The sequence below is a fragment of the Lasioglossum baleicum genome, chromosome 2 (genome assembly GCF_051020765.1).
Source record: "Lasioglossum baleicum chromosome 2, iyLasBale1, whole genome shotgun sequence".
Taxonomy (NCBI): domain Eukaryota; kingdom Metazoa; phylum Arthropoda; class Insecta; order Hymenoptera; family Halictidae; genus Lasioglossum; species Lasioglossum baleicum.
In genome coordinates, this window is record NC_134930.1 from 16366136 (window position 1) to 16389289 (window position 23154).

Here is a 23154-nt window from a genome sequence, read left to right on the forward strand (position 1 = left end):
AAAAACGCTAGATAAAAGATCGATTTAGGACGCTATCGCCCTCAAAAGACCTATTTTTTCGTTTACGAGACATAATTTGCATTATTCGGAAGCATACATCTGCGCATGTAGCTATTGGGTTGGCAAGAAAGTAATTTCGGTATTTTAAGGTGAAATAAAACCTAATTTTTTTATTCAAGCAATGAACCTCAATCGTTTTGTTCGGATCGAACAAACTGGAAAATATTTTATTGTTGAAGTTCATTGCTTGAATAAAAAAATTAGGTTTTATTTCACCTTAAAATACCGAAATTACTTTCTTGCCCCAACCCAATATTTTCAAAGCTACATGCTGCCGAATAACACAAATTACGCTTCGTAAACGAAAAAATGGGACTTCTGAGAGAGATAGCGCTCTAGATCGATCTTTTATCTAGCGTTTTTGACTACTGAAAAATCCCGTGTTTCGAATCCCGTACCCTTGCAATCCTGGAAACGAGTCTACCGCCATAACAATTAAAATATTCGGTGCTTGGTAATACACATAAATTCTTCAAATATCGTGTGCGACACCAAAGAGGTATTGAGGTTCCTAGAGCCCCAAAACGCCTAGACAGAAAAGCCTATAGGTTGCAACGGATCTGTACGGATCTCAAGACTGTGCTGGAGGCGAACCGCTCTATAACTGGTTTTCAATCAGTTGCTGGCAAGCGTGCAGACCCCGATCACCTAGATGACGGACTTTCAGCGATAATTACCGTCCGGTGCTCGCTGGTCCGTGCGCAAACGCGAATAAATTCGTGCCGCAGCTACCTCGCAACACCATTTACGAAGTACAGCACGAATCATCTGCGGCCGGGAGTCTATGTCAGCGAAGATCGAGGACGCCGCGCGTGTTCCTCCACTTTGTTGGCGAGGATTGAGACACGCTCGATCCGTTCAACGATCCCGGTTCGATCGACTTTTTTCTCTCTCTCTCTCTCGAGGTGGATCGAGAAGCTGTCCCGCTTATATAGATCGTGTTATCACGTGTTTTTCTTCTCTAGTTCCTTTTTTCTCACTCTACGGCGCGGAGAGTCCACGCAAATGATCGACTAGCTTTCTCGTTTTGCGATTCGCAATTTGACCGCGATTTATTATACTGCGAGACGCCTTTTTCTTTCTTTGCGCTTTTGCCTGCCGTGGAAACCTCTCGAGCGGCTCTCGTTTGCATGTGAGCATTTTCTCTTTTAGAAAGACCGCGTGTTTCGGCGAGGATTGATCGGGGAAATTGATTCGAGAGGATCTTCAGACTTCCTGTTCTCGCAAATCGTTGACTGATCGAGGATTTATGTGCGAGAGGATCGCTAGCTCCCGATTTCAGTAGATTGGCCCGTACACGTGGATGGAAATCGCGCGAACACCTGCGCGAATTAACAGTTAAAAGTGGAGCACGATGCGAATTGTAGAAACAAATTTTAAAGATACAGCGGTACCTTGGTATACGACCTTAATCCGTTCCTGATGTTTGGACTTATACCGAATAGGACGTATACCAAACCAACCTTTCCCATAAGAAGTAATGTAAAAAAGAAAATTGAACCGACTTCGCAAAAACGCACTAAAAAAATGCACCAAGAAGTATGAAATAAAAACAAAAATGCACCGAAAAGTATGAAATAATTTACATTTAATTTATATGAATACACACTAACTGTTAATAAAATTGATTAAAATAAAATATTAAATACCATATTAAATACAATACAATCTTTTCGGAGGTGGCGCAAAATTGAAAATTTTCCAAATGACAGATGTTGCTGATTATGATTTCATTGGAATATGATGGACTTGGAAATCAGTAGGTGGGAAGAGAAGATACATTAATATGTGAAAGCATATGTAGAAGAATTTAAGGATTTTCGTAATTTCCAATGTCGAAAATTTTCAATTTTGCGCCACCTCCGAAAAGATTGTATTGTATTTAATATGGTATTTAATATTTTATTTTAATCAATTTTATTAACAGTTGGTGTGTATTCATATAAATTAAATGGAAATTATTTCATACTTTTTCGTGCTTTTTTGTTTTTATTTCATACTTCTTAGTGCATTGTTTTAGTGGGTTTTTTCGAAGTCGGTTCAATTTTTTTTCTTTGTGAGACGGTGGTATATGGATCCCTAATGATGTCCGCAAAATATTAGGTGTAGTTACTCAATAGTTTGGAAGATATAAACAATTGAACTTTCACGCAACCTGCTTACACGGCTAATGGAACTTCGAAAAGGTATGAAAGTTTAATTGTTTATATCTTTAAAACTATTGAGTAACTACACCTAATATTTTGCAGACATCATTAGGGATCCATATACCATCGTCTCACAAAAAATTATGAAAATCGAAGTCGGACACTTGGGTCCTTCCTTTGTAAGAGAACAAATCAGGAGCAAGTCATTTAGAACGGTAGTTCTAGTGTTAACTATTGTCCAACGAGGTCTTCAACCTGCAGTTCGAATTTCGAAAAATTCATTGGATAAAATACTTGTCACTAAACTATTTACTGAAACAGTTTTAAAGAGCGACATGCTCAAAACATTCTTTGCCCGACGTACAAAACTGTGATTGTTCCACACGTGTGTCTCGCGTCGATTAATTTCAGAACTGTTGTATGTTAATATAGCGCGCGTACAATGGCGGCTCGGTTTCGTATGAATGAAAGCAAATGCGTAGAAATTCGTGCGTACAATGTTCCCCAGAAGAAACCGTGACGATTGGGAAAATCTTTGAAGGAAAGTAATTGCTCGCGAGAACTTTCTCGGGGCTCGAAGGTCATTAACGAGCGGCTGGATGATTCCGAGAGTAATTAGCGGCGCGATAGGATCGCACCTCCGCGAGCAGGAAACAATTATTTGACTATTTATTCGTGGAGCGTTCGTTTGTGTCGCACGGATGGTGTTAATTACTCTTGGAAACCAGCCGGCAACAACCGACTGAACAGAGTGGAACAGAGTCCCCTCGAAACGAGAGAAAAAAATGTCACGACACGTGTCTGTTCGACTGGCTTTTTTCACTCGGAACTTTCTCCGGTGAGACCATTCCGCAGCATCATGCTTCCGAGGATCTCTTATGAACTAGTTGAAAAGAGCGTTTTCTCCTTTCGGTCTTCGCAATCATTATTCTCTGGATCCCTTCGGCATTCGTCAGAATAATTTCATTCATTATTTGCAATTTTTTATCAAAGATTTGCCATCAATATAGGAATTAATAATGTACTCCTCGTGAACAGATGGGTAAGAGGCGTCTGGCTCCCTTTAAACATTAATTAAACACATTCACACACAGAAATGCATAATATTAAATAAAAATATACCATTATATTCGGGAGACTCTACACTACATAATCGTTACCATAGTTCCTATAAATAAATCATAAAAAATTCTTTAAGTTGTAAATTTACAAGAACGGCTTGCAAATTCGTAATCAGCGAACTCAACACTTTACGAGACAGATGTAGCAACTATAAAAAGAGAGAAACAATTCTAAAAATGCCAACCAACGTGCTTACTCTGTATCCAATGAAATCAGCATTTGACTGACAAAATGTCGGCTGTAATTTGCAGGTCATCGATCGTCAATGAACGTCGAGCGGCCCACGATGGACGGTTGCGGTCAGCAGCCGTTGTTCTTGACCGGAACTTCCGGTTCTGCTGGGATTGCCGGTCCCCAGCAGCAATCGGTGCAATCCGGGGCTCCCCCAGAGCATTATGGGGGTCCTCTCAGCCTCAGCATCTGCATATCCGATTCCGGACACGAGATACTGCGACCGAAACCGCGCCGGTGAGTGTTACTTCGCCATTTTTCTTCTTCTTCTTCTTCTTCGTCTTCTTCTTCTTCTTCTTTCGTTTCCCCTTTTTCTGCTTCTTTTTCTTCGTTTCTCCGGCGAGTCGAGGCCTCGATCCTCGTGTGTTGTAATCGATATCGATCTTAACGAAGATCTGATTAATGGTCGCGTTCGACGGTGATCCGCTAGATCCGATAAGGATCGATTAAAGCCCGGGCCTGTGGATCCTCGTCCTCGGCCTCCTCTTGCCGAGGAAGAGGAACGTTGACCTTCGACACGAAACTAGATATGTGTCCTTTCGATTATGGCGATACTGGCTGATGTACAGGGTGTCTTGTTTAATCCAGCTACAGCAGAAAAAACGGCAAAAGTCGCGATAAACAAATTCTGCAGCTAGGAATGTTGAGCTGAGTGATGCAAACGGGCATGTGGCCACAGAAAGATGTAATAATATGACATTACGGAGGAGTTAAGAATATGGAAGTTAATTTTGACGGACTCCTTTTGGTGTGTGGAGGGGGTCCGAAGAATCCCGAAAATCTGGGTCCTTTGGCCATCAGGGCCCGAGGGCCGAATAAATCGCGAACTCGTGTATGGAAACCGTTCGAAGGCGGTAGCACCGGTTCCTTTTCAGCGTCGATGGAATATGGATCGTTGCAACGGTCCCAAATGTTCGGTCCAGGGCCCACGGTGAAATTTATATATTAGCACACACTTACGTATCGGGGACTCTGTATACATACACACAGAAAGACGAGATGGGTGAACGAACCCCGAGATTTGTGGTGCTATTACACGAACCCTTAAACTTCACCGCCTATTTGTATGCCGTGAGCAGATTCTTTTCGGTGGGCGCACCGGGCAGATATCGAGCGGTGTCGATGGGACCAAATGACGGGCCTAACTGAGGAGTGGGGGCCCGGAGGGGCGGGGGAGGGGGACGTGCACCAGCGAAAATATATGCTCGTTCGACATCGTTAATCGAATCGCCGGTAATTATGTACATCATAAATTTTAATGATCCTTAATCGGATGGCCAGCCTCGTAATGGCAATCTCCAGAGATCCCGCTAAACATCTGGAATGAAAATAAAAGAAGCATGCCGGAGAACAACTAGCGAGGTGAATTCGGATGTCGCTCGAGGAAAAAGATTGTTCGATTTTGTGGAGATTTCGAGGATTTGATTAGGAATTTCAATAGGTTGTAAATAATGTACCGGTGATGTTAAATGTAATGTTTCTTCTATTTTGTTTCGCATCATTTTTACCATAAATGCATAGAATTCAGTCATTTCCGTCTCACCTCTCCGAACATAGTACCACTGGACTGCTGAGGTTCTTCTGGTTAAAACGAGTCCAAACACGACGCAAATCGGGCTAGTTTTACAAACACGTAAATAACAAAATGGCGGGAATACGTGCGATTGCTATGTACGAGGTCTGTAAAAGTAGTCCGATTCACGTCGTGTTTGTACTCATTCTAATCGGGAGAATTTCAACAATTCAATGGTACCACTTTTGAGCAGGGAAAATAAAAATTACTGAATTGGAAATTTTTTAATTTTTCGAGACATCCTTTTAAAGTGTCGAATATCAGCCTGGAAGAGGGATTCCAAACTTTGCGAATTTAGGTGACCATTGCCGTGCCACGTGACAGTTATTGTTACCGTCCCCAACGGATAAGTGACCGTTCAAAGAGCACGCCATTCACCGGCAACGTCAAGGAAACCGTTCGATGCCAGTACTCGCAGCGTGATCACGGTATGTATACGGTTAAAGCGGTGCCCGAGGACGTAATTGTTTTACGTAATACAACGCAACGCCGCCGTATAAATACGTCGCCGGTGTACGGTGTGCCATGGCACGCGCATGCGCGTTCCAAATGAACGGGACCCAAAGCCGAAGCAACACCGCGTCAACCGTAAATCGGTCAGTCAACGAGTTAAACACACGGACGTTGTTGCTTTCCCCTCGATAGCCCCTGATAACCTTTCGCCGACACGCGGCTATTTTACAAACCGTGAATCCTCCTCCTTTAACCGATCGCGTGCCGAGACCCGACCCCGACGGTTCCGTGATTCATCGATGATCTTCGATTACCTGGCGATTTGTCTAGTTCCCTGTTCCCCCACTCCGAGCCCACGCGAGCGCTCCCGCAGCCCCGTTCGATAACCTTTGCGCACGAGCACATATCTGGACTGGATTTTTGGTATGGGGTGTCGCACATGTTTTCTTGGTGAAATTTTCTGCTCTTTTCGATGACACGGCCTTTTTTGGGTCCGAGTCGCTTTAGAAATCGATTTAGACCCGATTTAATACGATTCAAATTGAAAATTCATTAATATTCGAACCTTTTATGAAAAGTAACTATGTACACAAACTATAAAAAAATCACTATACATAAAGAAGTTATGGGTAAATAGTGTTTCAATGGTACACTACTCTCAATGATGTACTATTCATGTTCGCCTATGCACAAAAGAACGATCACGTCCGAAGTAGGTCTGAGAACTTCACCGGAAGCGCAGAACGATCCATACACCGTCGATCCCATCAAGAGACCGGCAATCAAAATATTTCCCGTGGAATCCGAAGATTTTCTCTTTCGATTTCTCCGGCGCAAAACGTTTCAATCTCGCTCGTAAAATGGAAAATCGAGGAAATGCGTTCCATCGATCTCTCGACTCTCGGTACTCTGAATATATCTGATCTAAATTCTCATCATTTAGTCTTTGCTGAATTCAATTGTTTTACCAAAAACGCAAAGTTGAAAGGAAGAACGTAATATCAAATTAACTATTTCTCGAATATTCTACTGATATCGTTGAGATAAATTCTATAGACATGTTTCGACTTTATGACTATATTTATATCTTCGAGATTACAAGGTCATTTAATATTTTATGAAGAAAGCAACGTTCAAAATGGAGATTCTGATATCATTGACATAAATTCTTATGAAAATAGACTTGTTTCGACTTTTTGACTATATTTATATCCTCGAGGTTACAAGGTCATTTGAAAGTCGCCCAAATTGAATATTTAGTGATAAAAGCAAATTTCAAAATGGTTGATCTACTGCTATTGGTGCAAGCGTTGGGTTTAAGAGAATTCTTCTAAATTGATTGGTTGTTTCTGAAATTTTTCGCGAAAATGGCGGAGTGTGCGCCACAGAGTAAACGTCCCTGACCTAGCGACGTTAACGGACCGAGTAAAAGCTAGTTAAGATCTTCCGTCGTGTTTGGCGGAAGGGAAGGAAGGATGAGGAAGGATGCAAAAGGAGGAGAGGCCGTTAACCCAAATATCTCCTGCGGATCTGTGGCCGTAAGGTTGCAAACCGGGCGCGAACGCGCTTGTCGTCCTCTCACGCGCGCGTTCCATTATCGCGATCACCCGGTTCCCAGATAACGAGTTCCCTCTTGTTTCCGACTTTCGGATCGCTAATTAAATCGCGCGCGCGCGCGGAATCGCGGGCTCGCGCTGCTTTCGCACGATCGAACCGCGCGAAATATCATTTCTATTTCGTACCGAGATCCTAACCGACCGGAAGTACTCGCTCTTTTCACAGCGCCGAGGAAAGTTCAGTGAAAGAAGAGATCACCGAAACTGACATCGGCGAACTTTTTTGCACGAAATAGAAACTCGCCGTCAGACTACCGGACGTTTATGCAAAATAGTTGGAAGCACTACTTTACTCGTTTCTCGTTTCGACTTGCTTCAAATGCATTTTTGCAAAGTTTGTTTCATAATAAATGCACTTCTGGTGATTTTTTTTTTACAAAAATTGGGGAACAATCTGTTTTATAGAGGGAAGTCTCTACTTTCACTTCCTAGATGCGAATTTTCTACTAAACAGCGAAAGGAAAAGTGCAGATCCGATTATTTCTGGAGAGCTTAAAAAATTTTTTCCAAGACTCGAATTTATATGAATTTTAAGAATGAAGTCTCCCCTTTGCAACGACCACAAACAATTTAATGTAGGATTTTTTTCTAACCGTTTTATAGCATTTTTAATACAAAGTGCACGATGTATAAAATAATACGAAATGTCGTCAACCCACCTTCCATGAAAAAAGCGATAAAACAGCAACAAAAAATCGTGTATCAAATTTCAAGATGTAGTTGCAAAGAGCAGACTGCATTCTACAAAGCACTTTTTCAAATCGTCGAGTCTCGATAACCAGTCGGCTAATAAAGTTCCATTCGATAAAAGTCCTTCTCTCACAAGTATGTAGACTCGCATGCTAAACAACATCCGCAGCCAGTAATTGCATTCAACTTATGCTCGCTCGTTTAGGGTACACGTCCAACATTGATAAACCTAATTATGATAATAATTAAAATCCGTCACCATTTTCCACGGCGTTATGGGGCTCGAGCTAACCGAGTCGAAGCAATTTTGATAGAAAAAGCTTCGTGTTAGACGCGGAAGAAGGAACAGGTTATCCGATGTCGGGAGAAATGCAGAGATCGTGATATTTAACGAGCGAACGTCCCCAGATACTTGTTGGCAGCGGTCAGGTGAACGAGCATAATCGGCGTGCGGTTGCGCAAAGTGTAACGTTGCAACACGACGGATCCTTTCGTGTACTGGCAAATATTTGTCGAAACAAATGCTTCGAATAGATGTTTCGAATGCACTTCTCAAAAGTTCGTTTCAATTGTACAGGGTGTATAAAAATGATGGGTGAATCTACACCTTCGGATCGGTGGACATTGTAAATTCGCAATCACAATGACCTATTTTAAGAAGACGTTTTGCGAAGACATATTTTGTAGCCAATATCTAAAAAAACATTTTTTGAAGATATATCTCGTAGCCATTATTTTAAAAACATATTTTGGAAACATATTTTGTAGCCATTGTTTTAAGACATATTTTGTAGCCATTATTTTAAAGACATTTTTTGAAGACATATCTTGTAACCATTATTTTAAAGACATTTTTTGAAGAAATATTTTGTAGCCCATATCTAAAAAAAACATTCTTTGAAGACATATCTTGTAGCCATTATTTTAAAAACATTTTCTGGAAACATATTTTGTAGTCATTGTTTTAAGACATATTTTGTAGCCATTATTTTAGAGACATTTTTTGAAGGCATATCTTAAACATTATTTTAAAGACATTTTTTGAAGACATTGCGTGAAATCACTTTGCCAGACTGAATTTTACGTTCATTTTCTGCAGACATTATTGGAAGACGATTTTTCATAGACATTATTAACAATTCACTGCAACAGAGTGTCCTATTTCAGTCCACAGGAAATAACAAAAATCAAAAGTGGATTATATTGACCATCTCACTGGCTGGAGCGCTAACAATAGAATTTTTCAAATTCCTAAATGCGCCTCGGAGGGGTTGCAAATGCAGTCGGCCGTTAGCGCACGTTCGAAATCGCAATCTCCGCCAGTAAATAGCAAACAGTCGTCGAAGATAGCCAAGGAGAATGTTCGGAAGATCGCAAAACACGGGCGCTATCGGCGAAGTTTCTTGCTTGTAGTGCCCGTAGCGATGAAGTTCAGGAAGAAACGAGGGTTCTAAGAGTGCCATAACTCTAGATCCTCCTAGAATGCTCGCCGCCTCGAAAGTGTCTATGCTCTTGATTAGCTCCGCCTCGTGTGTTCTTCGTGGTTTAACGCGGGACCAGCATCTTTAACGACAAGCTGCGTAATTAGTTTTATGTTGCATTAGGTGGCGCGATTAGTTTCGTCGAGAATCCCTCGAAGACCATCTCGAGAATCCTTTACCGGCTCCTTTTAACGCTCGCGTTTTATCCGCGAGCGATTTATCGACGTTTGAACCATCGATTCATTCGGCTTCGGAAAATCGAAGGGGAACAGCTGTTTACCTCAAAGAAAAATTAAACATTTTAATGCCTGCTCTTGTTATCCGTGACTCGATGCATTATCAATTTCTTGCTTCGAAATCGGGATGTGGAAATCGTGTAGTTTGTTCTGGATCGGTGGAGGCTGCTTTTCTTTTCGCTGCATTGTGGAGTTCCATGTAAAATGGAATTTTTCATCGAGTTGGAGAGATGAGAGTTCTAGGTAGATGATTGTTTATAATTTTTGTAAAGAGAAATGACCGACAGCGAGTTAACAGAACATTGACACTCAAGGTACTGCTGAGACGATGCTAATTTTGTGATAAGGCTCTTTTGTTTTCAATTATTTTTGTTTGATACTGTTATTTCTACTTCGTCACATTTTCCTGATTAAAATGAGTCCAATCACGCTCCAATTTGGAGCGTATTTGCTCGTTTAATCCACGACCTAGTAGAATCTCTGTTATCCGAACCTAGAACCCTTAAACGTTCTTTGGAAAAAAAAGTAGTTGTACAACATATACTAGAATTATACTTCACCAAGCTATGCTTTGCGCTTTGCAGGATCGAGTATCGTTTATAATTCAACAATTTAAAAAGGTACACTTTTAAGTAACATTGTAATGTAACAATTGTTGAATTCAAGTTTTATTTGAAAGCAACACGGACAAGTTTCTGAATCTTTATTTGGAAAAATCGACTAGGATCTTCGATAAATTTCGAATGTTATAGATAGATTGAAGCAGGAAGCCGATCCTGCCGCACCCTAAGCGCAATAGCATAACGTTCTCGCCCTCACAATAAAGAAAGCTTTGGCAAGGAGGAGTTCAAGGCGAGCATTGTCCGTGCTCGCTTGCCGAGACTCCGGTGTCAAGGGCGACACACAGCGCTTCCAGGCCGGGATATTAAATTAATTGCCGAACCGTGGCCGCCATCGCGTCCGCTAACGATAACGAGCGTTACAATTTGTTACAACAATCCTCCGGTTGCGTCACGAACTCGCTATCTTGCGAAAGAAACTGTTCCGTCACGCGAGACGATCCGAATCTTCATCCGACGCGTCCCGCTTCCCACTTTCGCAAGCCAATCCCAAAATTTCGAACGATTCCCAAATCGTTCATCTAATGAAACCTCTACTGACATATTCGCCACATTTTTCTGGTTAAAATGAGCCCAAACACGACACAATTCGACGCATATTTGATCGTTTAATCGACGATTGAGTGGAACATCGACTATCCGAACGATCGAAATTTTAATTTTAATTTAAAAATAAAAATTGCCCAAAATAGTTTTAGGAGAAAAGATTAATTAATTAATATTATTAACTTGTAATAATTTTACTAAGTCGAAAATAATATAGCAACGATATTCCATTCCCCCCCCCCTCCCCCATATAAATTCATAAAATAAATATATATACTAATATACAAATCACATAAAATAAATGGAAGAGAAAGGAGTTAAATAAAAAAAAGAATTTTCCATCACGTTCTACAGTAGAAATAAAAGAAGTAACATGCAGCTCGACACAACCATAAAAAATTATGCATTACGGGGTTAATTTCGCTGCACCCTCGAGATTAAACGTTTCCGTCGACGATATTCTTTCTCGGAAAGGGCCCGGCCATGAATGGTGAACCCTGTGACTATAACCGTAAGTCTGTCTCTGTATGTCTGTTCTCTTCTGTTCCTGCGACAGAAATTCAGGGCGCACGATCGCCCGCCACGGCTCGGATAAATTTAATTAGCCGTTAATTATCGGGCTGGCAGATGCTGGAGAGAGAGAACGGCCACGTTGTTAGAACCGGAAACGCGTAAATTACTCGGCATGTGAATTATCGGGCCTGCCAGCCCGAGGTCATAAGTCACCGGACACTTAAGCATGTAGTCGCCTGCGGAAAGTAAGTCAACGCATTCGCCGACGGTGACGTAAAACTGCGTGTTCTTTTTGCACGGTGCCTGCCGACAATGGTCCGGCAAAATTGATATGTTCTGCAACAGTGTGCTGACTTTATGCGGTTTTGTGGAGGCTGGATCGATGGATGTTTTTGTAGAGCTTGCGTCGAATGATTTTTTTACAGAGATTGTTCCAAATGTCTTTCTGTAGACATTATTTTAAATGCATGTTTGGAGACATTTTCTGAAGACATGTTTTGTAGCCATTATTTTAAGAACATTTTAAAGACAGTTTTCTTGAATATATTTTTTTAAGACATATTTTGTAGCCATTATTTGAAAAACATTTTGAAGACATATTTTGTAACCATTATTTTGAAGACATTTTCCGAAGACATGTATTGTAGACAGTATTTTAAAAACGTTTTAAAGACATTTTTTTAAAACAATTATTTTAAAAACATTTTTTGCAGACATATCTTGTAACCATTATTTTAAAAACATTTTAGACATTTTTTGAAGTCATATTTTGCAGCCTCATTATTTTACAATCATTCTGTAGCCATTATTTTAAGATATGTCTTGTAACCATTATTTTACAGACATTTTTTGAATACATATGTTGTAACCATGATATTAAAAACATTTTAAAGACATATTTTGTAGCCTCATTATTTTAAAAACATTTTAAAGACGTTTTTCAAGCCATTGTGTTGGAAACGTTTCCCAGACTTTATTATTTTACGTTCGTTTTCTGCAGACATTATATCAAGACGATTTTTCTTAGACATTGTATTAAAATGTGTTTTCGCAGACACGATGATGAGAGTGAAATGGATACACTACTTTCGGTGCATACCTTAAGGACAATGGCTTGCAGCAGCGCGTCGGTCACTCGGACCGCGAAGGGGTGGGAAAAGCGGGGAAAAATCGCGTAGACCGGTTTCCCCGCCTATGAGTAAAATTGCCTATGACTTTCACGCGAATTTATCGTACGCTGTATGTGTGTGTGTGTGTGTGTGTTGGAACCGAGAACCGCTCGTCGATTCGTGATCAATTAGAACGGTCCCGGGTATCATTCCTATCGGCGCGGATTTTATCGAGCATGGAGAGCTGGTGCTGGTGGTTTTTAAAATCCGTGGAACCGTCGTTTTGAAACGGACAGGTCTTTGGAACCGGCCTGTGGCCTAGTTAATTGTGTCTGGCTTCCGCATTGTGCGCCCTGCACCTTCGCCCGTTAATTACCAGATAGAAAACTCCTGAGAATCCTCCTCTCGCCTTTGTGAGGACCGTGCACACCGGGAAACGGTGACACTGGCGCTCTCTGTGCGCTTTCCTTTGCTATTTTCTCTCCGAGACACCGTGCAAATTGTGGACTTTTTTCTTCCTCTTTAATGAACGCTTCAATTACACTGGTTCGACCGACGCGCGACGCTTGGATTGCGGATGGGAATGCTTCTTGTGTGCGCGGCGCGGTGGAAATTCAAATTGATGGAATTCTGTGGCAATATTGTTGGAACACAGGCGTCGAAATTGTGCAAACTGAAGACGTAAAAATTATTTATTGGATTAGGAATACACTGGAATTTTTATATTGAAATTTGACTTTAAACATTTTTTTTACAATTAAAATTTTTAAAGCAGTTTAACTTTGTCAAATTCAATTGAAAATTCTGCAGCAGCTTAACTTTTCTAAATTCAATTAAAAATTTTGCAGCAGTTAAATTTGCCAAATTCAATTTAACATTTTGCAGCAGTTTAAATTTGCTAAATTCAATTTAACATTTTGCAGCAGTTTAAATTTGCTAAATTCAATTTAACATTTTTGCAGCAGTTTAAATTTTCTATATTCAATTTAACATTTTGCAGCAGTTTAAATTTTCTATATTCAATTTAACATTTTGCAGCAGTTTAAATTTTCTATATTCAATTTAACATTTTGCAGCAGTTTAAATTTTCTATATTCAATTAAAAATTTTGGAGCAGTTTGAATTTGCCATATGCAATTTAAAATTTTGCAGCAGTTTTGAATTTTCTAAATTCAATTTAAAATTATTCAGCAGTTCTAAATTTTCTAAATTCAATTTAAAATTATGCAGCAGGTTAAATTTGTCAAATTTAATACAAACAAATTGTTACTTAGATCAAGGATATGTTGAAAAGTGGTCGTTTATGTCGGTGAAATGGAAATAAACTTTTCACGATATTTCTAAAACACATATAATAAAATATTTAAAATAATTCATTATTTCATGATTATCTTTTATCTTATTCCACATGAAATATGGCCAAGCCTAATTGTATGTTATATTCGAGTTTAAAAGGCAAAGTTCAAGGAAGTCATCGTCGAAGGTAGCAGAAGTCCGAGAAACCGTGATCGTCACGGAGCCCCGGTTAGGGCAACGACGTTCATGCTCCGTTCATAGGAAGTAGGATGGCCGCCGGAAGTTCCTCCCCCGAATAAACCGCGATTATTATACTGGTGGGGCGAGAGTGTACAGACACAGTTCGTTCGCGGTTCTCCCGTTTCCTGGCCGGGCCGGTGAAAAGAGCATAACAGTTTGCGGAGTGGCAGCCGCCACTTAACTCGATCCTGTCTGTTCCCTTTGAACAAGGAAACGCGTGTGACACCAGCTCGATTCGCGAATCAAAGTGAAACGTCCTCTGTGACATCCTTCCTCTGCACGCGACATCCTTCACTCTTTATTATTCATCTTGACCTTGTGATTTAACAGAACAGTCCTGTGAACATTTACGGAGGACCTTCTTCGTTCTAGTTTCCCGTGAATGTCGTCTGTGTGATTCTATTAGTGTCCTTAGTTCTTTGAACTGTGCGACACTACGACAAGTGCGTTAACAAATTTTCGACGAAACTAATTCTCGTTGGTAATGAGGGAGATTTTGATTTTCTAATTTTAATCATTTTGATCAATTGGAAATAACTGATATTCTGAAATTTCATCGTTTCACTTTTCCATTGCGTACAATCCGCATAATGTTTTATGATTTTTATACAAATTTCAAGTTTTCTAAGTCAATCCTCAAATACCTGTGCAAAAAAATATCTTCTCACGATTGACGTAGAATAATGATGCAATTAATATTTGTTGACATGCGGGTAAATATCTGCTAACAAGTATTAAAATGAGGAAGGACTGGCGACATGGAAATTATCGAATCGGTTTTACATATACATACTATACATGTAGATAGAATGCAGTAAACGGCAGACCAGAGACATACTCGTTTCGGAATCAATTTTACGCAGGTGAAAGTCGCGCTTGTACTCACAATCAGCTTCGCGAGCGTAATTGCCCTCCCGCGTTCTATCTTTGGACCCCGTCGTGTAGTAAACGCGAGTAAACGTGCGAGGACGCCGCTTGTTTACCGGTGCCCTACAGGCAAATCGCGATGATGACGGGTACTTCATTTGACTAATTGTTACGGGGGAGAAAATATGCCTGTTGATAATTAGCGAATTAGATGCTAGAACGGTTCAACCCGTTGTTAACTCACATAGTCGACTGGTTAACTCTGTACGCGAAGTTTTATGACCAAATATTTTTCACATTTACAGTGGACTACGTTTAGACTGCGGATCTTTATGCATTTATGAAGAAACTGGATGGGCGATATATGAAACAGTAAAAGATTTACAAAGTTCAAGAATCTTCTAATGTTGCTTTTAATGTAACAAACTCGTTAAGGGATGAAATCAATTTTTATGTTATTCCTGCTTCCCACAATCAATGCAAAACATTTTGATTTCGCATGAAGAACCGCAGTCTGCTCATGTAACACCAAAAAACAATTGTTTGAGAAGACTGAATTTTGAATTGTGAAAAACAATAGTAAAAATTAATTATTACGACTTTTTTAGCTGGGCCAATAACGAAAGTTTAAAAGTGTTGGTCAACTTGTATAAACTATATCCGAAATATAAATTAGCTCCGAAAATTTCATTGAAATTGGTTAATTGGTTTACAAGTTAGAAACGATCAAAAGTGGTAAAATTACAGACTAAGATTTTTGACTTTTTTACCAGTTTTGATCGTTTATAACTCGTAAATCAATTAACCAATTTCAATGAAATCTTCAGAACTAATTTATATTTCCGATATAATTTATACAAGTTGATCAAACACATCTTTTAATTTTTCACAATTCCAAACAAATGCATTTTTTCAACATATTTTTAAGACGTCATTTACTAAACTAATTCTTCTAGCCTTACATAGAAATTGAAGTCGTTTGGTCCAGTGATAAAAAAAGCTATTCTAATTTAAAGTGTGTGTGATCAGTTTTGCTCCTAACTGTATATTGTTAGACCACATTCATAATTATGGGCACATTAATATTGTCCATATTCTGCTACATAAAATATATTTATGCAAATACATTGGTATTTTGTTGAAAATATTTAAATATTTCGAAAATCACTTTAATTGAGACTAGATTGGTCAGAGCAATAACCTAAGGCGCCACGTCTGAGAGGTTAGTAGCTCCTGGTAGTCGATTTACTTAATTGTAAGAAAAACTCTAAAGAGAAGAAATTCTTGCCAGTAATTAGCAAATTAAACGCTGAAACGCTTTAACACGTTGTTAACTAGGAAAATTGGCTGTGTAATTCTGTAAGCAGAACCTAGTAACCGGCTATCTTACATATTTGTTCATAATATCCATTCACAGTTATCATGTAGGTTAAATCTCGGAAGTAATTGGCTAATTTTTATAAACGAACTACTAATACTTCATTAGCTTGTTGCATACTAAAAGTGAAAATCGCTTTTATCAATGTTAGACCAGGATTATTATTGTACTATTTGTTTTAACGAAATCGTCGCTGTTTAACCCCTTGCCGTATTTTAACGAATCACACTCCCGATGAAGATTTTGAACAAAGTCAAATATGAATAATACGCCTTTCTTTTTAAATGAAATCAAATTTGATTCATTTTTAATCAATATTGAAGCATTAATTCTTTTCTCTTCTACGACACTTTTGGGGATGAAGACGTTTTAATCACTGTGACTGTGAAAAAAATGTTACTGCAGGGGGTTAACCCTATGCACTCCTTTGTCGAGTGTGACTCGACATCACAGATAGAAAAATGTAAATGAGGCGGGTTTTTATATGTATTTGGTTCTTCTTTATATGTTATATAATTAGTAAACAAAATTGTTTAAAATGAGTAGCAGTCAAGAATCTGTCCTTCGAAGTAGGAGTGCAAAGGGTTAAGGGAGTTGACCCCTTTTTCCAGGATTGCAAGGGTGCGGAATTCACCTTCTCATTTCTCGATAATACAATTATGGGGTTTTTCAGTAGTCAAAAGCGCTGGATGGAAGATCAATCTAGGCCGCAATCGCCCTCGAAAGTCCTATTTTTTCGTTTACGAGGCGTAATTTGCATTATTCGGCAGCATTTAGCTATGAAAATCGCTATATGCGCAGTTTTATGCTTCCGAATAATGCAAAGTACGCATCGTAAACGAAAAAATAGGACTTTCGAAGGAGATAGCGCCCTAGATCAATTTTTTATCTAGTAACTACTAACTGAAATACCCCGTGATTGTATTATCAAGAAATGAGAAGCCGAATCCCGCACCCTTGCAATCCTGGCAACGAGTCCATCGCGTTAAAAACAAAGATAGAGCTATATAGAGAGAGGAAGAGATCTATATTTTATATAATTAATAAACAAAATTGTTTAAAATAAGTATTATAGCACACAGTCAAGTACCTGCCCTTTGAAGTAGACTTCAAAAGAGAAACCCTTAAAATAGTAGGAAGTTGTTAGAAAGAAAATTGAAAAATAATTCGAAGTGTTTAAAGATCGACAGAGAAGTGTCCCGGATCAGTGCTAACCCCTTAGCTGGTGTCCTCCTTTTGTTGGTTGTTCAGTGGCATCCTCGGACAGGTGTGGGACCGTGTTCCGGTGTTGTTGGGGTGGTGGAAAAGGTGGATTCGCATTTCGCACGCGATAAGCCTCGCCGCTCGTTTGACCACGGCACACCGTACCGGTGAAAAGAGGAGCAACGAAAGGAAAGTGATACACAAGGAGCGGTCTCTTCTATTCGCAGACGCGACGCCGCGTCGGAGGAAGTGCACGTTTCACCTGCCGCGATCACTATACCACGATTCAGTCGCGTGGCCCGAGCCATGCTCGCGCCTGACTCGCGTCGAACCACTCTCGAGCAATTAAAACTACTTGTGTTCTTCAGATGTCCCTCGGGAAACTGAAGACAGCTAGAAACACTCTGGTGCTGTTCGTACAAATGTTGCAAAATAGAGCATTGTTGTAGACTTTTCTATTCAAGTTTCTGTGTTTCTCCAAAAAGAGAGCTGTGTCCAGGAAAGGAACTACAGTGACACGATCTGTTTATTCTCGTTTCTACAATCGTTTGTGGATCAGCGTCTAACAAGTGTACTAGCAATTGTTGAAAGCACGGAACCATCGGGAAAATCGTGTTGCAATGATCGAACGCGATAAACCACTGAAAGAGTCAGGTTCGAGGTTGTTCAAAGTGAGGAGCAATTAAAATAATTCATGCTCGGGGTCGTTAAGTGTAACAACGGAAGACATTGTGTTTATAATTATTAAAAGCAGGAAACAGCTGAGAAAATCGTGCTCCTGGCTATTAGGAGCAAGGAACAACAGAAAGTCTCGTGTTTATAAACATCCAAGAAGAAGTACAAATACCAAACAAGATTATCATCCAGCGATCAAGATCCATATCTATCAATCGAGATCATCGTCCACCAGTCTCAAAAAAGCCAACAAACTCCACACACACTAGCTACCAGGATTCCAGTTTCCTCGAGCTAGAAGACCGGAAGTGCGGTCAGATAAAACACTCGAGCGTCATCTTGAATCCCGTGACTGGACTTCCGGTCACCAAAACATCATCAGCAGAGTTCTCCAAATTTCTTACTCATCGCTGCGGCTATTCGTGGATTCAGAAAGGAGCGAGTGTGATTTCAAGTAGTGGAAAGGATCAAAAGAACTTGAAGAAACCTACTAGAAAGAGAGATAACTGTTATTTTGCACAAATCGCTGTTCGGAAACCAGGCGAAATGAATCCGAGCGAATGAGATGCCGTCGATAGCTCGGAGCTCGTGCGTGGAGGACTGCAGCTGCGTGCTGTGTCGTGAACTGACAGACTACAGGATGATCAGTCCGAGTCCAGAGAGTCCTCCGGGACGTCGTGACGCGGTGAACTTCATCTTACGTCGTGGTCTACCGTTCCCGAATAGAACGTTGTCAAAGGAGTGGCTGGAGACAGAGGATCCGAGGTTCGTTGGCTACGAAGATAGCGCCACGTTAGAGGACAAGAGCCAGGGGCCGGAAACAGTGTCCGCAGTGTCCAACAACGGTCCCAAGAGAACGGACAAAGACGTCGGTCACAAAACAGTGATTTACTTTGGCGATTCCAGCCAGAGACAACGGGAGAATAATAAGAAATTAATGGAGAAGACGGAGAAGACTGAGAAAAGCCAGCCGGTTGTTGTTGTTAAGGAGGACGCGAGGATGATGGAGAAGGATCAAGAGCCTGAGGAGGTTGAAGACGAGAAACGGTTTGGAAAGAGCAGGATCGAGAGGCAACGATCCACTGTTAGCTTGGTGGAGAACCAGGACGCCAAGGTCACGCACGAAATCGTGGTGAACATCAGCCCCAGCAGAGAGGACGTGCTCAGGATCGAGGAGGATGAGAGCCAGGTCGAGGACTATTGGTCCTTGCCGGGGGACAACACCGGGTTCAAGGCGGACTGGAGCTTTGTGCAGCAATGGCGCCTGAGGGGGTAAATCATGCTCGCGTTTGTTTGCCGCGTCGATGAAAAATTAGCGTTGCGCAGCCAGAGCGGCCGCACAGGCTCGTAAGAAATGTCTCTGTGCAATCTTCACGCTACCGATATACAGGGTGTCCCGGTACCGATGGTTTGATAGTAACATCTTTATTAGGATTTGGAATCGTTGAAAAAAACGGATAGACTTTTAAGAAAATTTTTTTTTGAGTAATGCATTGTCATCCAGTTCTGAGCCATGTAACCGATTTCAAGTCTCTAGCTCATCAGGAAGTTAGTTTAAAATCAATTGCAAAATTTGCCACCGAACAGACAGACAAACAAGAAAGCGAGCTAATAAAAACGTGGTGAAAAGATCGAAAATCAATGGAAGCTCCGTAGGAGAATTTTTAGGATTAACGCACCCACCGAGTCAAGTATTAATACTAAACCTACCAACGCCGGTCAAACAACCGGTTCCAGATTTTTTATTTGACGATTAGTGAAATTATGAAGCTGCTTTCGTGGTAAATGATTAAATAAATGTACGCTAATAAATAGTAGCGCAGATATTATAGTATGCACCGTGCAAAGTTCCAATAAATTTGTTCTTTTTATTTTTATAAGTAGACAACGGATCTTTATGCAAAATAAATATTTTATTGTCTTTCTTAATATGTTTATGAAACAGGTTGAAAATAATATAATAGTATTTTTAAATTTTTCTAATGAATAAAAAAAGATAAGATAACGCTGTTTATTTATAGCTCGGTAGGTTTAGCGTGAACAAAGTGAAATTTGTCTGTCGACGATGCTCCATCGAATCCGCGATAGGATTTTTCGGTCGGCCGAATAGGAAAACGTTTCGACCCGCGCCGGAAACAGAGTGGGCCGATCAAGATCCACGGTGAGCGGCACACGTGGATCACGATTACGCCTCCCCTTCGACGCTTATCGATCACGTGAATCTAATTTACGTTTCGTACGACGCCTACTGTTAATTTGCACGGTGGAACCGCGTTTGCATGCAATCCGCGGGCCCGCGTTATGTAACCGAGACCGCGGTCCTGAAAATTAAAGGATAGAAACCTGCGCGAAACCGGGCCTCGATTTTTCACTTTCGGTCCCCTGTCGGGCCGGGGGAGGCCCGTGTACGATTTTTCACGGCGATACCGGATCGCGAACGTTTACTCCCTTGTTTGGAAAGCGACTCGCTCGACGGATCGGCAGATCGATGGACTTGTTCCTTAAAATATTCACTTTTATTGCTTACAGAGACTTTTAATCATTTATTATTCCTCAATCTCTTTGCTTGCAATATTTACTTCTATTTCTACGTAACTGTCCTGTTAGAATTAACGGTTTATTGCTGAGCAATTGCAGGAGAATTCACTTTTAATTTGCTAATAGTCCTTTCGAAATCGATGATCAACAATTTCGTTCGTAATCCAGCAAATGATATGAATGAACTTCTGAAATTATTACTTGAAAGAGAATAATCGAGCTTCTTTCGAATTCAGCTCGGTTTTCAAAATGAAAATAAAAGCTGAATGAAGATCCGCAGTCCACCGATACATGGAAAAGAGCAAAAAGCCGGTTGGATTAGAAATCGAGTTTCTAAATTCGAGGTGCGAGTAATACGGTTTCGGAATTGATCCTTGAAGCGTGGAGATCGAAATCGTTGCATCTGCATTTCACGAAAACAGAGCAATTAATCTGATAGACAATAAACAACACTGTCTAGATCGCGATGCACCTTTCATTTGATCGTTACTAGAAACAACCACAGGAATCGTACATCGAGTTTGAATAACGATCCATTTTCGCGGTGCTAAAACATTGCTTAAATAATCCGCCACATCAATATCAACATTGTTTAACTTTATGGTTGTCGAGATTGTACAGATGCATTTCAATTAATTCGTTTCCTTAACCCTTATGTGGATCCAGAGTGGGCAAAAATATTTTATTTAAATAAAAATTTCGAATAAAGTGGGTTTTTTCCAAGTTGGTTTTAAATCATTTATGCAATTTTTAAAATATAAATTCACACAGAGTTAGGCAAAAATTTTATTTAAATAAAAATTTCGAATAAAGTGGGTTTTTCCAAGTGGGTTTTAAATCATTTATGCAATTTTTAAAATATAAATTCACACAGAGTTAGGCAAAAATTTTATTTAAATAAAAATTTCGAATGAAGTGGGTTTTAAATCATTTATGCAATTTTTAAAATATAAATTCACACAGAGTCGGGCAAAAATTTTATTTAAATAAAAATTTCGAATAAAGTGGGGTTTTTCCAAGTGGGTTTTCAATCATTTATATTTTAAAAATTGTATAAATGATTTTGTTGGTGACTGATTCTGGCGAACGAGGATTTCCATATAATTTCCCACATTCTGACCGAGCCACGGTTTTCCTTTTTCCATTTTGCTGTTGCTGGCCGATGAATTACGAGTCCACGGGAACATAACTTTCCTCGAGCCAGCATGTTCTAACGGAATACGAGCCTCTGGGAACGGATTCCTTATTATGTGCTCGCTTTCACGAGACACAGTCGAAAAGAAAGGATCGAAAGCGAGTCGGCGGAATTATTTGGTGGGCAATTAACGTGAAACCGACCCGACCGGGGTATCAAGTATCGTTTATTCAACGATTTCGGAGGGCCCGGTTCCCTCCGATCGATCCTTCATCATCCTCCACGACCCATGAAAAATGCATTCGCCGCCTCGTTCATTTGAGAAACGGACGACCACACGAGCTTTACGTATTTTGGGACGGGGATATGTCGAAATATCCCATAAATCCACCATAATCGATTTGATCTTTACACTGATCACTACACTGACCTCAACAAGACAATCAACACAGTTCAACACTTTTTTCGTGTTCACCAATTACTTTTAAAACCAAATCCTAAAGTAAAATTTCTCTGTCACGCAACGTTTTCGAGAAACATTGATTTTTGTAAGAACGCATGATTTTGATTAAAAAAATGAGGTGTTACGGGAAAACTAAACATTCGAGACAGTTCGGGTTTGAGCGAAAATATAGAGGGGACTCTCCTCTGTATATTCATATAGTTAATTATATTTTTTTGTGCTTTCCAATAGTTATGAATGCTGGTTAAAGTTTAAAAACGAGCTGACGCGAGTACTTCGTACGCTCTATTTTTGTACTTCTCTGAAAAACCTTTTATCTAGCAGGAATTTACTATAGACAGTATTGAATTCTAGTACTAGTAACTCCACTAGTACATTAATATGATTGGTTAACCTGATTTTCTTCAGAATTTTTGCGTAACGTTGAATGGGGACAATGATTTCTTGTTTCAGGCCAGGGGGTAGCAATGGACGCGACCTGTATTGTCCCCCATACACGAAGGACTTCACAGAGAGTTCGCCAAAAAATGGCGTGCACAATACAGTTCACATGGTGGCGGAAAGGGACACTGACAGTGTGGCTCCTACACCAACTCCTCAGCATCCCCATCATTCCCAGCACCATCATCTCAGCCTGCATGAGATCCGAGCGCTTCAGGTATTTCCATTAATAATATTATGCAATCGTATATACAATTTTCTAAATCGTCGCAGTAACAATCATGCTGACAATCATTTTCTGTAACGCGTATTCTATTTTTTAAACTATTACAGTGACAATGACTGTTTGCGTTACGTATTCCATTTTTTAAATCGTTAGACTGGCAATAATTGTCTGTATTGCATATTCGATTTTCTAAACCATCTCGAGTATAATCGTACAGAAAAATAAAATTAAAAAGCTTAAAACAGGTTCTTAACGGGTGTGTTCCGCGAAATATATTAAATATATTCTCTAAAAT

General features: G+C 40.0%; 1 protein-coding gene across 8 annotated transcripts in view; it reads left to right on the forward strand.

Annotated features, from left to right (window-relative positions):
- The window catches only part of LOC143216065 (ankyrin repeat and BTB/POZ domain-containing protein 2), a 38771-nt gene that overhangs the window by 8089 nt on the left and 7528 nt on the right, over positions 1 to 23154 (forward strand). Inside the window, exons 1-3 of one of the 8 annotated variants that reach the window (XM_076438804.1) lie at positions 13563 to 14796; positions 17361 to 19328; positions 22646 to 22850. In XM_076438804.1, coding sequence (XP_076294919.1) covers positions 18622 to 19328; positions 22646 to 22850 — 912 coding nt within the window. In that variant the 5' untranslated portion in view covers positions 13563 to 14796; positions 17361 to 18621. Of the gene's footprint in view, positions 1 to 3580; positions 3798 to 13562; positions 14797 to 16979; positions 19329 to 22645; positions 22851 to 23154 lie in introns of those variants that run through there. The other 7 variants (XM_076438813.1, XM_076438851.1, XM_076438833.1 and 4 more) reach the window with 7 other exon arrangements.